The sequence below is a fragment of the Rhincodon typus genome, chromosome 7 (assembly GCF_021869965.1).
Source record: "Rhincodon typus isolate 14 chromosome 7, sRhiTyp1.1, whole genome shotgun sequence".
Lineage (NCBI taxonomy): Eukaryota > Metazoa > Chordata > Chondrichthyes > Orectolobiformes > Rhincodontidae > Rhincodon > Rhincodon typus.
The window spans coordinates 55,678,520-55,693,829 of NC_063338.1; the positions used below are offsets into that span (position 1 = coordinate 55,678,520).

Below are 15,310 nucleotides of genomic sequence, written 5' to 3' on the forward strand. Positions count from 1 at the left end.
AAACGTCAGCTTCCCTGTTCCTCTGATGCTGCCTGGCCTGTTGTGTTCCTCCAGCTCCACACTTTGTTATCTTTGACTCCAGCACCTGCAGTTCTTGCTATCTCTATGGAAAATATGTTGTTGGCTATTACATGAGAATACCAGCACCAGTTGGTCAGAAGTGCATTTCTGTAGGAATTATTTTTTACATGCTGGTTTGTGCTATGTTGGGGCATTCTCTTTAATATGTCAATCATCTAAAGTCCAAATACTCCTGAAACTCTTAAAATCAGCTAGTAGACTATTATTTATCTTTATTGCTGAATATACCAGAAATACATTTTCAAAAACCTATGGACGACTGGAGACAGTACCACATGCATTTTTCAACAACTCTGTACCTCATCCGTTAAAAATCTCTCTTGCATATATTTATTTTCGCTTTTAATTCTAAGAAGGTTGATTAATGATTAAGAAGGTTTTATATGAATTTAACAAGAGGATTATGGTATGTTCTGATATGAAACTTTGACTTATAGGGTCAACCATTGTTCAGTTGTTTGCACTCTTGCTTGTAAATCAAGTTTTTACATTTGAGACCAACTCCAGGCCTTGAGCACAAAAATCAGTGCAGTATTATTGGAGCATTGCACAGTTGGATATGCCATCTTTCAAATGCAACATTAAACCCAGGTCCCATCTGCCTCCGTGGGTGGATACAAAAGATCCCATGGCAGCATTTCCACAACAAAAAGCGGGGGAGTCCTGGTATCCTGGCCAATATTTATTCCTCAATCAGCGTCACGAAAGTGGATAATCTGGTTATTGTCGAATAGCTGTTTGTAGGAGTTTACTGAGTGCAAATCAGCTGTCCTGCTTTCTACAATACAGCAGTGACTACACTTCAAAAACTGAGTCCAGATTTGTAGCACTTTGAAACATGCCATGGTCATGAAAAGTGCTTTATATTGCAAGTCTTTCTTTCTTCCTTTGTAGGTTATCCAGCTTTTAACCCTTGGAATATGGAATATATCTTTTGAACATTAGGATTGGCTTTAAATTATCCAGCAATACTAGGCTACGGTTGTTTGATTATTTTTTAATTGACAATGGATTTTAGAACATTATAAAATCAAGTCACAGTAATAATACAATTATGATCAGCTGAAAGGTAACTTAGAAGAATGAGTTATTATTCTTGCACCTTTATTCATAATCAGATTTTGGTTAAATCTAGGAAATTTATAACTGGTTTGCTAATGCATATTAACGTTATGTGTATGGAACAAGAGATCCAAATTAAGGCAGAATTTCCTTCTAAAGTACAATCTTCATCAATTTAATATCAATTTAATATACCAACACCACCAAGTTAACACTCAAAGTGGGATAAATTCTTGCAGACCTCAGATATTTATCACTGAAGTAATCACTATTATCATTAACGGGGCCACAATCTCCTATAAGAGGCTATTCTCCTTCTGATGTAGGTTATGGGCATTGTGATGTGTTGAAATACCATCATCTGATGGCATTTTACTAGCCTGCTACAGGTTAGAATTTTAATTGTTATTTGTGCAGGATTTTCAAATGGTTTATTTATTTTAAAGATTTTAAGTTGTGCTGAAATCCTGTTATTCAGTCAATGAGCATTTATCTTGGGTTCTATTTATCACTGCAGATGTTGTTGAACTTGCATAAGAAAAGCTGGATGGAGGGTCTAACACTTCAGGACTACAGTGAGCATTGTAAACTTAATGAAACTGTTGTCAAAGAAATGCTGGACTTGGCGAAGAATTACAACAAGGTAATAAAGAATAGTAATGCTAGAGTACTGTAACTCCTCAATATTAATAAAACAATGGCAAGCTAAAAATCGTTTTACTCCTTGTTTGAAAACTTTATAATAAATGGCCTTAAATGTTTTCCTGAAATAATGATAAACTTTACATTTGAATATTTATTTTCCTTCTAGGCTGTAGAGGAGGAGGATAAAATGACTCCAGAACAACTGGCAATTAAAAATGTTGGGAAACAAGTAAGTATGGAATGTCTGAATGACCTAGAGCATGTTTTTCCCAAAATCAGTTTATTCACAGATGAATTGATGACCAAGATAATGTATGAGTTAATTTGGAAATACCATGAATAAGTATACAAATCTTCATTTAGATCTTCCTTGGTGTTATGATTTCTGGAGTGATATTTGAAGGATTAGCTAGCCTTAAAATTAGATTGTCATTCAAGCCAACTGCTCAAGTACCCTTTGCAGAATTATAGATGTTTCCGGCAAAGAGGGAGCTCGTTGGATCAACAACTTAGTGCCAGCTGTTTGCAAGGGCAAACGAATTTTCTTGCATTATCACTAATAGATCTTCTTCCAATGTTTAATTACTTTTTTTCACCAAATGTATTGGTCTCTGTCTCAATTGCTCAGTAACAAAGTATTACATGCTCTAACAAATGTCCAAGGAAGAAAAGTTCTCCTAACATCTATCATTATACTGTTGATTCCCATTCAGTGTTTAGTTTGGTATGCTCTTAACAGAACCATGCAGGTTGGTTATCAACCTGAAAATCCTTCCAGCATATGCCAGTGACACAAGATGAGGATGGGAGAGAATCCAACTTGAAAATTGAGGCTTCTGCCATCATTATCACTATTTATAATTTAAATATAAAAATAAAGATGTGCTAATTTCATTTTGGGTATCTTTGGTTCTGTAAAAGTGCCACCATATCACAAATCTCTTCTGAAATCACCATTTCTCACCCTGATTAATCTGCACTGCTCTACCTATGATTAAACACCAAAAACTGCAAGTGACACTCTAATATTTGGTCTAGTCATTGGTCTGTACATATTTTAGTGATATTGCTGTTGTATTCTGTATACCTGTTTCATGAAACCCAGAATGTCAACATTTTATTTTAAGTCCTCCAGTTGTTCTTCTGATGTTGGTCCTTTCAATGATTTATGTTATCATAACCACTGAAAGATGTAATGTAGAGCTTTCCGCTTAATCTGGATTCCTATTCTTTGTTGGATTTCCTTACTAATAAATATGTTACCTGATGCTTCTTTGCATAATTTGCAATTTACATTAGTTTGCACATTCCACTAACTTTTTTTTCCCCCTTTGCTTTCTTGGGATGTGAACATCGCTAGCAAAACTAGCATTTTCTGCCCACTCCTAATAGCCGCTGCCTTGAACTGCTACAGTCCATGTGGTGTAGGTACACCCACCAAATTGTTACGATGAGAGTTGAAGTTTTTAACTCAGTGATGAAGGAACAGCACTGTAGTTGCAATTTGGGATGGCATATGGCTTGGAGGGAAACTTGGACGTGACAGTTCTGTGTGCTGCTACCTAGATTGTGGCAGGTCATGGATTTGGAAGGTGACAGGAGACAACGATTTGTTGTAGTGCCTCTTGTATATTGTACACATTGATGCCACTGTGCACTAGTGGTAAAGGCAGTGAATGTTTTAAGCTGATAGATGCAGTGCCAATCCAGTGGACTGCCTTGTCCTGGATTGTGTTGAGCTACTGTGTCCTTTCTAAATATTTTACAGTACTCTTTGCTGATTTCCAACCTCTGGTTCGGTGTCACTTGAATATTGCATTGTGTATGCTAATTCCTATGTCACTCCAGTTCCACTCCTCTCCGGTTTGAACAATACTCCGTTTAACTCCTTTGATTCACGTATGCCAGTCAATTTTCCATTCATGTTACGAGATTTCTTCTTCAGCTAGATGTCTGAATTTTGTAAGAAAGCTGTAAAACAACTTAAGGAATGCCTTCTGAAGATTGATACAAACTGTGTGCATTGGATACCGTTTATCTGTACGGTTGTCATTACTAACACAGCCTGTCCACATATAAAAAAGGTTGGCTATTCTCAATTATTATCCTAATCTCCAAATCCTCTCAAATTTGATTCTTGGTTTATGAAGTCTAAAAGTTAGCCTGCAAATGCTGGTAGCCTAACAGTTGTCATTTTCCAGTTTATCTTGCCTCATGCCATTCCCTTGATGACAGTGTATCTAAGGAGGACTAAAAACATTGGATATTATATCAATTTGAATATATAAGAAAAGGATGAGAACATAGGTCAAAGTACAAAAGAGACAAGAATAACAAGTTTAACAACATTTTTCTTATAGTAGGAAGACAAGAATTGAACACATTATTCTAAAAGTGGCTTCATCAATGTCTTGTACAGCTGCAACATGACATCCCAACTGCTATACTCAGTGCACAGACCAATGAAGGCAGACATGCCACACAACACCTTCACCACCCTGTCTACCTGTGACTCCACTTTCAAGGAGCTATGCACCTTCACCCCTAGGTCTTTTTGTTTGGTAAAACTCCCCAGGGCCCTACCACTAACTGTATAAGTCCTGCCCTGATTTCAGGAGGGAAATATTCCAATGAAAAAGAAAAATGAAATAGCCATGATGCCTTGCAAAAATTAGGAATAAAATTTAAAGCAAGTGATCCAGCAACAATAAGTAAAAGATGATGAAAAGAAATTTGAGTTTAGCAAAGGGATAATAAGGCAAGTAGGTTGGCAAAGTATGGATATATTAAAGAATATATAAATAAATTCTACAGACATACAAGTTTTAAAAAAAAATTAAGAGGGATGCATACACTAAAGGATGAGCCAGATAAACATGCAGATGATACTGAAATTGGAGGGTTAGTGAATCAGTTTTCACCATAGAGGCTAAGAAAGAAGGGACAACAAAGTGGAAGTTTAGAAATATTACAGTAGTTTAAGTGAAAAGAAGGGCAGTGCAGTTCCATGTGGAAACGTTAGGACACTTCATGTGTCTTCGAGGATGGTGTGGGGAGCAAGTATCTCCAGCTGTTTGAGCCTCTGCTGAGATTTTCCAAGCTTAACACAGCTGGAGTCACTGTGGCACATGGGAGTCTCCTAAATTGCACATTTCAGGAGGTGACAACCTCACAGTTAAGACCGAGTTCAGAATAGTAGATTAATGACTATCCAGCAGAGTAGGAAGATCAGGAAGTACTGGAGTTTTCTGTTATGTGCCACTCTCAAAAACCAGTACTCGGCAATGGAGATTGACAGTACCTTGAAGGCATGCAGGCCAGGCTGTGGCACCAATGAATATACTCAAGAAGGAACACCAAAGTGTAAAAAGATAGTCACATTTGGAGATTTTATAGATAGGGGCTTTACTGCCACTGTGATTGCGAAGCCTGCATGGTGTGTTGCCTGCCTGGTGGCATGATAAAGGACATTGTAGGATGTAGAATATTCTTTACAGGGACGAAAATGCTCCAGAATCGTACATTGAAACCTACAACATAAAAGGGCAGGTTGAGGTCATGTGGTCTGACTTTCAGTAGCTAGGAAGAAAATTAATGGCATAATCACAGAAGTAGTTAACTCACATCAGTGAGAGTAGAAATGGGAAGAGCAGGAGGATCAATGCATAACTGTGCAGGATATGAGGGCAATGGGACAAATTCTGACGCAGGATCCATCTATTCAAAGGGGTCATCTTGCACCTCAAAAGAACTAAGACCAGTGTTGTTATGGCTGGTTAACTGTGCTAGAGGAGGGTTTAAACGAAAATAGCTCCAGCATATACAAGTAGAAAAGAGAAATATGATGCATAAGTGAGCGTTTTGGATGGTACTGGAGAAGGATGTAGTACAATATTACATGAAATTAGATTAATGAAAAATACAAGGAATATAAAAGCAGGTTTAGAATAAATGTATGTAAATGTACAAAGATGGTGAATTGTGTTGGTAAGCTGTGAGCAAAAAATATCATGCAGAACTATGTTGGAGCAGCAAAAAGGGAAATGTGGCTTAAAAAGGTGAGAATTGAGTGCTTCAATTGTCAAGGATACAAAATGTTTAGAAAGATAGTGAAGGAGAAAGGGAAAGTAAGGTGGCAGCACTGATCGGGAAAGACAGTGTACTCTTGGGAAGAGAATGCCTTTTAAGAGCATATGGAATCTATTTGGTTAATTGAGCAAAAAAGATTGTGCTACAGGGAGTATCCCATTTACCTCTAAACAAGGAAAGAAAGAGGGAAACATTCGTGCAGGAAAATCAGATATGTGCAAGAACTATAGTGTGGTAACATTGGAGGACTTTAATTATCCAGATATTCATTAAGCTATTGTTAAAGTGAAGGGAGAGAAGGAATTTCTGGAATGTGTTAAGGAGAACTTCCTTAATCACTATGTTCCTAATCCAAATACGAAAGAGGCATTATTGGATCTGGTACAACAAGGTGCAGGGCTGGATGAACACAGCAGGCCAAGCAGCATCATAGGAGCAGAGAGGCTGACGTTTCGGGCCTAGACCCTTCATCAGAAAAGGGGGAGGGGAAGGGGGTTTTGAAATAAATAGGGAGAGAGTGGGAGGCGGATAGAAGAGGGATAGAGGAGAGGATAGGTGGAGCGGTCCCCGAGTCTCCGCTTGGTTTCCCCGATATAGAGGAAGCCACACCGGGTACAGCGGATGCAGTATACCACATTGGCAGATGTGCAGGTGAACATCTGCTTGATGTGGAAAGTCTTCTTGGGGCCTGGGATGGGGACCGCTTTGCAGAACACCTACGCTCGGTTCGCAACAAACAACTGCACCTCCCAGTCGCGAACCATTTCAACTCCCCCTCCCATTCCTCAGACGACATGTCCATCCTGGGCCTCCTGCAGTGCCACAACGATGCCACCCGAAGGTTGCAGGAACAGCAACTCATATTCCGCTTGGGAACCCTGCAGCCCAATGGTATCAATGTGGATTTCACAAGTTTCAAAATCTCCCCTCCCCCCACCGCATCCCAAAACCAGTCCAACTCGTCCCTGCCTCCCTAACCTGTTCTTCCTCCCACCTATCCCCTCCTCCCACCTCAAGCCGCACCTCCATCTCCTACCGACCAACCTCATCCCGCCCCCTTGACCTGTCCGTCCTCCCTGGACTGACCTATCCCCTTCCTAACTCCCTACCTACACTCACCTTTCCTGGCCCCATCCCCGCCTCTTCGACCTGTTTGTTTCCTCTCCACCTATCCTCTCCTCTATCCCTCTTCTATCCGCCTCCCACTCTCTCCCTATTTATTTCAAAACCCCCTTCCCCTCCCCCTTTTCTGATGAAGGGTCTAGGCCCGAAACGTCAGCCTCTCTGCTCCTATGATGCTGCTTGGCCTGCTGTGTTCATCCAGCCCTGCACCTTGTTGTCTCGGATTCTCCAGCATCTGCAGTTCCTACTATCTCTTATTGGATCTGGTGTTGGGGATCAGGTGGCCCAAGCTGACCAAGTGTTGTGGGAGAACCTCAAGTAAAAATGATCTAAATATAAGGTTTAGAGTAGTAATAGTGAAAAGAAGGAACAACTTAAAAGTAGAACTTCTAAGTTGTAAGAAGGCTAACATGAATGGGATGAGACGGAGCCTAGCCATGGCAAATTGAAACCAAAGATTGACAGGAAAAGTGGTTAAGATACAGTGGGTAACCTGCAAGAGGGGATGTTTCAGTTACAAGCCCAGTATATTCCAACAAGAGGGAGCAGCAGATGAGCCTAAGTCATGACTCTATGTGTGATGAGGAAAATAGAGAATGTGATGAAACAAAAAGGTATGTGATGCATGTCAAGTTTCTCAAGACTGGCAAAGAGAGGTTATGAGAATCGTATGGCAAGGACCATTCAGACCACACAGGTGCCAGACAATGGCTATCTCTGACAATAGTGAATCTACACTCTCCCCTTGACAAACAATGGCTTGGCCATCCCGAATACTCCATTATCAACATCCTGAGTGTTACCATAGCTCTAGCTAACTGCAGTAGCTATATATAAATGCTGTAGCAATAAGAAGAGTCAGAGACTAGGAACAAAAAGCAGCTTGGTGGCTCAGTGGTTAGCACTGCTGCCTCACAGCGCCAGGGACCTGGGTTTGATTCAAGCCTCAGGCGACTGTCTGTGTGGAGTTTGCAAGTTCTCCCCTTATATGTGTGGGTTTCCTCCAGGCGCCCTGGTTTCCTTCCACAGTCCAGAGGTGTGCAGGTTAGGTGGATTGGCTATGTTAAATTGCCCATTGTGTGCAGGCATGTGCAGGCTGGGTAGATTAGCCAAGGGAAATGCAGGGTTACAGGGATAGGATATGGGGTGGGTCGGGGTGGGTCTAGGTGGGATGATCTTTAGAGGGTTGGTGTGGACTTGATGGGCTGAATGGCCTGCTTCCACACTTTTGGGATTCTTTGATCAGAGGCAGCACAGTGGCTCAGTGGTTAGCACTGCTATCTCAGAGCTCGGGACCCGGATTTGATTCCACTCTTGGGTGATTGTTTGTGTGGAGTTTGCACATTCTCCCCCTATCTGCATGGGTTTCTGCTGGGTGCTCCAGTTTTCTTCCACAGCCCAAAGATATGCAAAATAGGTGGATTGGCCATGCTAAATTGCCCATAGTGTTCAAAGATGTGTAGGTTAGGTGCATTGGCCATAGGAAATGCAGGGCTATGGGAATGAGTTGGGGTGGGATGCTCTTTGGAGCATTGGTGTGGACTTGTTGCGTTGAATTGCCTGTTTCCACAGTGTAGGTATTCTAAGAATTCTGCGGTGTGTAACTCGCCTGTCTCCCCATTGCCAGTTCACTGTCTGCAAGGCCCATTCAGGAGTGTGATGGAATACTCTTAACTTGCCTGGAAGGGTGCAGCTCCAAAATATTCCAGAGGCTCAACACATCCATGACAAAGTGACCTACTTGATTGGCATGCTATCCACCACCATCAACATGCACTCCCTTCCTCATTATGTAGTGGCATCAGTGCATACTGTCTCCAAGATGCACTATAGCTCAATCCAAACCCGCATTCTCTACCACCTGGAAGCACAAGGGCAGCAGATACAACGGAATGTCACTATCTGCAAGTTCCCCACCAAACCAAATACCAAACTATATTGCTTCTCCTTAACTGACACCATGTCAAAATCTTGGAACTCACCCCCTAGTAGCTTCATGGGTTCCCAAGGACTGGAGCAGTTCAAGAAAGCATCTCATAACCACCTTCTGGCAGCCGAGTACGGATGGTCACTAAATGCTGGCCCAGTCAGAGACACCCATTTCCCATTAATATATTTTAAAAATAAGTAACTAATCTAAAAGGTTACCCAAAAATCTTCATCTGGCATGTAACTACTAAGCAGATTGAAATAGGTGTGGTGGCATCTTTTCAGGACAAAGGCATTAGTATATATGTTTAAAAGCATGGGGCATGGTGGAATATGCAATGAGTACTTTCTAGGTGTTTACCAATAAAATACCAGTAGAAGCAAAGATGTTAAAGGAAGTAGATGAGATGAAAATTGATGGTGTCCTGGAAAGACTGGGGTTTTCTAAAAATTGGTGTAAGGATCACTTTATAATGTACATAATTGATTTGGACATTGTAATCGAGTAAAATGTTTAAATTTGTCAAAACTTTGATCTGTGATAAACAGTGAGGATCATACTGTTTGATTCCACAGAACATAGACTATCAAAATGGGCAGGTAAGTAGCCAAAGGAATTTAAAGGAGAGAGGAGTAAGGGATGCAGTTTAGCAGAAGGGACAGAGGGAGACAATTAGGCTCAGTGGCACAGTTCTGAAGAGTGTACAGCCAATGAATTTAGGAATTCCTTTTTAAACAAAAGGGAAAAATTTATATATACCTTTCACAGCCAAGATGTCTCAAGGAGCTTTAAGACTAATGAACTACTTTTAAAGTTCAGTCACTGCTGTAATGTAGCAAGAAGATACCAATTACAGCAATGAGGTAAATATTAGAATTTTTTTAGCAATGTTAACATTTTAGTGAGGGATAAATATTCATCAGAACAATGAGGAGAACCTTAGATGCTGTTATGGCATGTTTTACCTTCACTTCAGGGCGGATGGGACTATGATTTAGTATCTCCTCTGAACGATGGTACTTTTGATAGTTGAATGCTGCATCAACCTAGATTATGTGCTAATGTGGGAACAAAACTACTTCAAAGTTTTCCTTGAACATCATCCTGTCTTAGAACTATATTGCTGTTCCTTCATTGTTGAAAGTCAAAAACCTGGAATTCCCTTCCTAACAGCTCTGTAGTGTACCAGTACCCTTACCCCAAAGACTGCAGTGGTTCAAGAAGACAGCATATTGCCAATTTTTCCAGGGCAGTTAAGGGTAGGCTGTCAATGCTGGCCTCACCAATGATGCCCACATCTTGTGTATACCTGGAGTGGTACAAACTTCTTAACCGTCTCACTGGGGTAGAAGTGGCACCTCTGAACCATCACTAGTCATAACATTTTTCAGATGATTGAGTAGAACAGGAGGACATTTTAAGATGCACATTACCTCAGTGACACTGATTCTTTGTGAAAGCAGCAAGTTGCAATAATAAAACTTGCAAAGTCACTGTAAACCTACAATTTCAAGGCACTGTCTTAATTTGGATGAGAAGTTTTGTGTGTAGTTCTTCCATTCCTGTAACTAGCTCAAATAACTGAGTTATATTTTACTATCTCTAATCTGAATTATCTTCATTGTGGTCAATTCCAAATGAACAGAAACACAACAAACTGGACAAGTATCTTTACTGAATAATATTGTGTAGAAGGAAAATATAATTAACCATAATATTAACAGTTGACATCCTTTAGTATATTCTAAATTAATAGTTCCCAAACTTTTTTGGTTGAAGGAGCATTTCTCAAATGGATTAATAATTGCAGACCCATTCTCCCATCTAAACTATGTTATGAATTCCTTGTATATTTACATTTCAGAATCGAAAGTTCAGTGTCCTTTTAAAGGAATTTGCAATAGGTTTTGCTTGGGCAGTCTGCTTTAGTGAAAATTGATATAACTGCTGATGTCAAACCTTCAGGTGTTACATTCAGCTGGAAGGTAATCTTAGGTTCACGCATAATGCCTGTTGAATACTTATGCACGTGACTCTGCTCTTTCCAGAGTGGAATTAAGTTTGATGGCTCCTATAATGAACACTGGCACCATCAGAGGTGCATCCCTCTACCTCCCACAAACTCCCTGCTCAGTTCCTAAGTGTTTTAGGATGTTTTCTTCTGGCTTTGCAGTGGTATTGCTGATATAATGCCTAGTGTGCAGCATTTTTGTGATTGGAGCACGTCCAGCAACAGAGACCACAGCTTCAGTTCATGTTCAGCCACAGGCCCAGTTGCCTTGCTCCGTGAATAAAGTTTGGCTTGGATAAGGCTTATATGGCAGCACCTTTTTTACAGCACCCATCCCTAGCCCAAGGAATTTCAGTGTATTTCCAGTGTGTAGAGCTCATTGTCTGCTCTGCAAGGTTTGTAAATCAGTCTCATAGAATCCCTATAGTGTGGAAACAGGCCCTTCAGCCCAACAAGTCCACACTGAACCTCGGAACATCCCACCCAGATCCATCCCCCTATAACCCATCTAATCTACACCTCCCTGAACGCTACAGGCAATTTAGCATGGCCAATCCACCTAACCTGCACATCTTTGGACTGTGGGAGGAAACCGGAGCACCCAGAGGAAACCCACGCAGACATGGGGAGAATGTGCAAACTCCACACAGACAGTCGCCCGAGGCTGGAATTGAACCCGGGTCCCTGGCGCTGTGAGGCAGCAGTGCTAACCACTGTGCCACCATGTTGCCCCTGGGTAATGAACCAGGCCAGGTGTTAGATTTGGAGGTAGGTGAGCACTTTGGTGATAGTGACCACAATTCGATTACGTTTACTTTAGCGATGGAAAGGGATAGGTATATACCGCAGGGCAAGAGTTATAGCTGGGGGAAAGGCAATTATGAGGCGATTAGGCAAGATTTAGGATGCATAGGATGGAGAAGGAAACTGCAGGGGCTGGGCACAATTGAAATGTGGAGCTTGTTCAAGGAACAGCTACTGTGTATCCTTGAGAAGTATGTACCTGTCAGGCAGGGAGGAAGTGGTCGAGCAAGGGAACCATGGTTTACTAAAGAAGTTGAATCTCTTGTCAAGAGGAAGAAGGAGGCTTATGTAAAGATGAGGCATGAAGGCTCAGTTAGGGTGCTTGTGAGTTACAAGTTAGCCAGGAAGGACCTAAAGAGAGAGCTAAGAAGAGCCAGGAGGGGACATGAAAAGTCTTTAGCAGGTAGGATCAAGGAAAACCCTAAAGCTTTCTATAGGTATGTCAGGAATAAAAGAATGACTAGAGCAAGATTAGGGCCAGTCAAGGACAGTAGTGGGAAGTTGTGCGTGGAGTCCGAAGAGATAGGAGAGGCGCTAAATGAATATTTTTCGTCAGTATTCACACAGGAAAAAGACAATGTTGTCGAGGAGAATACTGAGATACAGGCTATTAGACTAGACGGGATTGAGGTTCATAAGGAGGAGGTATTAGCAATTCTGGAAAGTGTGAAAATAGATAAGTCCCCTGGGCCGGATGGGATTTATCCTAGGATTCTCTGGGAAGCTAGGGAGGAGATTGCAGAGCCTTTGGCTTTAATCTTTATGTCGTCATTGTCTACAGGAATAGTGCCAGAAGACTGGAGGATAGCAAATGTTGTCCCCTTGTTCAAGAAGGGGAGTAGAGACAACCCTGGTAATTATAGACCAGTGAGCCTTACTTCGGTTGTGGGTAAAGTGTTGGAAAGGATTATAAGAGATAGGATTTATAATCATCTAGAAAGGAATAATTGATTAGGGATAGTCAACACGGTTTTGTGAAGGGTAGGTCGTGCCTCACAAACCTTATTGAGTTCTTTGAGAAGGTGACCAAACAGGTGGATGAGGGTAAAGCGGTTGATGTGGTGTATTTGGATTTCAGTAAAGCGTTTGATAAGGTTCCCCACGGTAGGCTATTGCAGAAAATACGGAGGCATGGGATTGAGGGTGATTTAGCAGTTTGGATCAGAAATTGGCTAGCTGTAAGAAGACAGAGGTTGATGGGAAATGTTCATCCTGGAGCTCAGTTACTAGTGGTGTACCTCAAGGATCTGTTTTGGGGCCACTGCTGTTTGTCATTTTTATAAATGACCTGGATGAGGGCGTAGAAGGATGGGTTAGTAAATTTGCGGATGATACTAAAGTCGGTGGAGTTGTGGATAGTGCGGAAGGATGTTGCAGGTTACGGAGGGACATAGGTAAGCTGCAGAGCTGGGCTGAGAGGTGGCAAATGGAGTTTAATGTGGAAAAGTGTGAGGTGATTCACTTTGGAAGGAGTAACAGGAATACAGAGTACTGGGCTAATGGTAAGATTCTTGGTAGTGTGGATGAGCAGAGAGATCTCGGTGTCCATGTGCATCGATCCCTGAAAGTTGCCACCCAGATTGATAGTGTTGTTAAGAAGGCGTACGGTGTGTTAGGTTTTATTGGTAGAGGGATTGAGTTTCGGAGCCATGAGGTCATGTTGCAGCTGTACAAAACTCTGGTGCGGCCGCACTTGGACTATTGCGTACAGTTCTGGTCACCGCATTATAGGAAGGATGTGGAAGCATTGGAAAGGTTGAAAAGGAGATTTACCAGGATGTTGCCTGGTATGGAGGGAAGGTCTTATGAGGAAAGGCTGAGGGACTTGAGGCTGTTTTCGTTAGAGAGAAGAAGGTTAAGAGGTGACTTGATAGAGACATACAAGATGATCAGAGGATTAGATATGGTGGACAGTGAGAGCCTTTTTCCTCGGATGGTGATGGCTGGCACGAGGGAACATAGCTTTAAATTGAGGGGTGATAGATATAGGACAGATGTCAGAGGTAGGTTCTTTACTCAGAGAGTAGTAAGGGCGTGGAATGCCCTGCCTGCAACAGTAGTAGACTCGCCAACTTTAAGGGCATTTAAATGGTCATTGGATAAACATATGGATGATAATGGAATAGTTTAGGTTAGATGGGCTTCAGATTGGTTTCACAGGTTGGCGCAACATTGAGGGCCGAAGGGCCTGTACTGCGCTGTAATGTTCGATGTTCTATGTCTAACTACTCTAATCTGATATCTGTTTCTGGAGCTGCCATGGCAAAGTGCACACTTGGCAGTGAGAACCAATATCTCATTGTGCAGGTGCATTACACTCCCAGGCTTAACGTCCAATTGTCTGGTGAGCACTCTGTTGTGTCACTTGAGTGGACAAAGGAAATCAAACTAATGATCAACTGCAGGTACACTGACAGGCCCAATCACATTGTTTTGTGGATTCTCCTGTAAAGTCTTCATGGCCTCTAGTTTGAGAACCACTGTTCTAAACTGTAATCCAGCCTGGGAATTTTGGTGACTGATTTGATCTCTCTGCTGAATTGAGCTGTGGTAATAATCTCAAAAGTATGAATTATATGCAGAAATTATTACCTTTTCTGATATGGAATGTAAGTTCTTTTAATTTTAGATTTTAATTGCATTGAAATATTTTCAGTTGCATTGGCTAAATTGGACTGTTAATGTTACTGAAGAATGTAGATATTATAATGGCCTTTTTTGATGCCATTTTAGAGTACTTAAAATGTAAGAATCTAGATAAATGTACTTTTTTTTCTGGAAAATAACTGGCTAGCTTGAAAATAATCTATTTGTTCAATAACTTGTAACCTAATTGTTTCATAGGATCCAAAACGCCATTTGGAAGAGCATGTGGATGTTGTGATGACTTCAAATATCGTGCAGTGCCTAGCAGCCATGTTGGATACAGTTGTATTTAAATAATGAACTGTAATGCTATAAAGGACGAATGCATTGTTTTTTTTTAAATTGTCATTAATGTTTGATGACTTGTAATACTGAGGCCGCTAAAGGCTTTACTTACAAAAACTATAGACGTTGGGAGCTGCGAACAATGATGTCATTGAGCAACCTATCATTGCTTATTTTGATTCCATTGTTAAGAAGATGGATCCTGCCTTTTTGTCTTTATTTTCCGTGTTTAAAAAAATGAAGATTAAACTTCATATCCAAGTTTGATTTTAATATTTTTATTGTCATTTATCTTTACCAGATCTCAAGCAATAAAGTTAGATCTTCCCTTCAATTTGTAACTTAACTCTTCAATGCCACAACGTCAGACTTGTACTAAAGGGTTCCGTCATTTTGAAGACTTCAAAATGAAGTGCTGCGGGGTTTTCAAAGCGCCAAACCTCAATCAGGCACACAAAAGCAGTTATGCATTTCTCCGATCCTTCCTTGTTTATTAAGAGCTGTTCAGCGCTGCTGAGGTAGCACATGTCTAACACCTCTAGGGTCGTAGCTGTGAATATGGCAGATGCTAAGGTCAAACTAGAATCTCGTCTGTGAAGAATGACATTTCTCAACCAACTGCTTGGCACAAAGAT

At 41.1% G+C, this 15,310-nt stretch overlaps 1 protein-coding gene across 2 annotated transcripts in view; it reads left to right on the forward strand.

Moving 5' to 3' along the window:
- The window catches only part of psmd14 (proteasome 26S subunit, non-ATPase 14), a 106,236-nt gene extending 91,288 nt beyond the window's left edge, over positions 1–14,948 (forward strand). For both annotated transcript variants that reach the window (XM_048598998.1, XM_048598997.1), the window contains exons 9-11: positions 1,661–1,786; positions 1,955–2,017; positions 14,589–14,948. In XM_048598998.1, the coding sequence (XP_048454955.1) occupies positions 1,661–1,786; positions 1,955–2,017; positions 14,589–14,687 (288 nt within the window). In that variant the 3' untranslated portion in view covers positions 14,688–14,948. The remainder of the gene's footprint in view (positions 1–1,660; positions 1,787–1,954; positions 2,018–14,588) is intronic.
- The last annotated feature ends 362 nt before the right edge of the window (positions 14,949–15,310 follow it).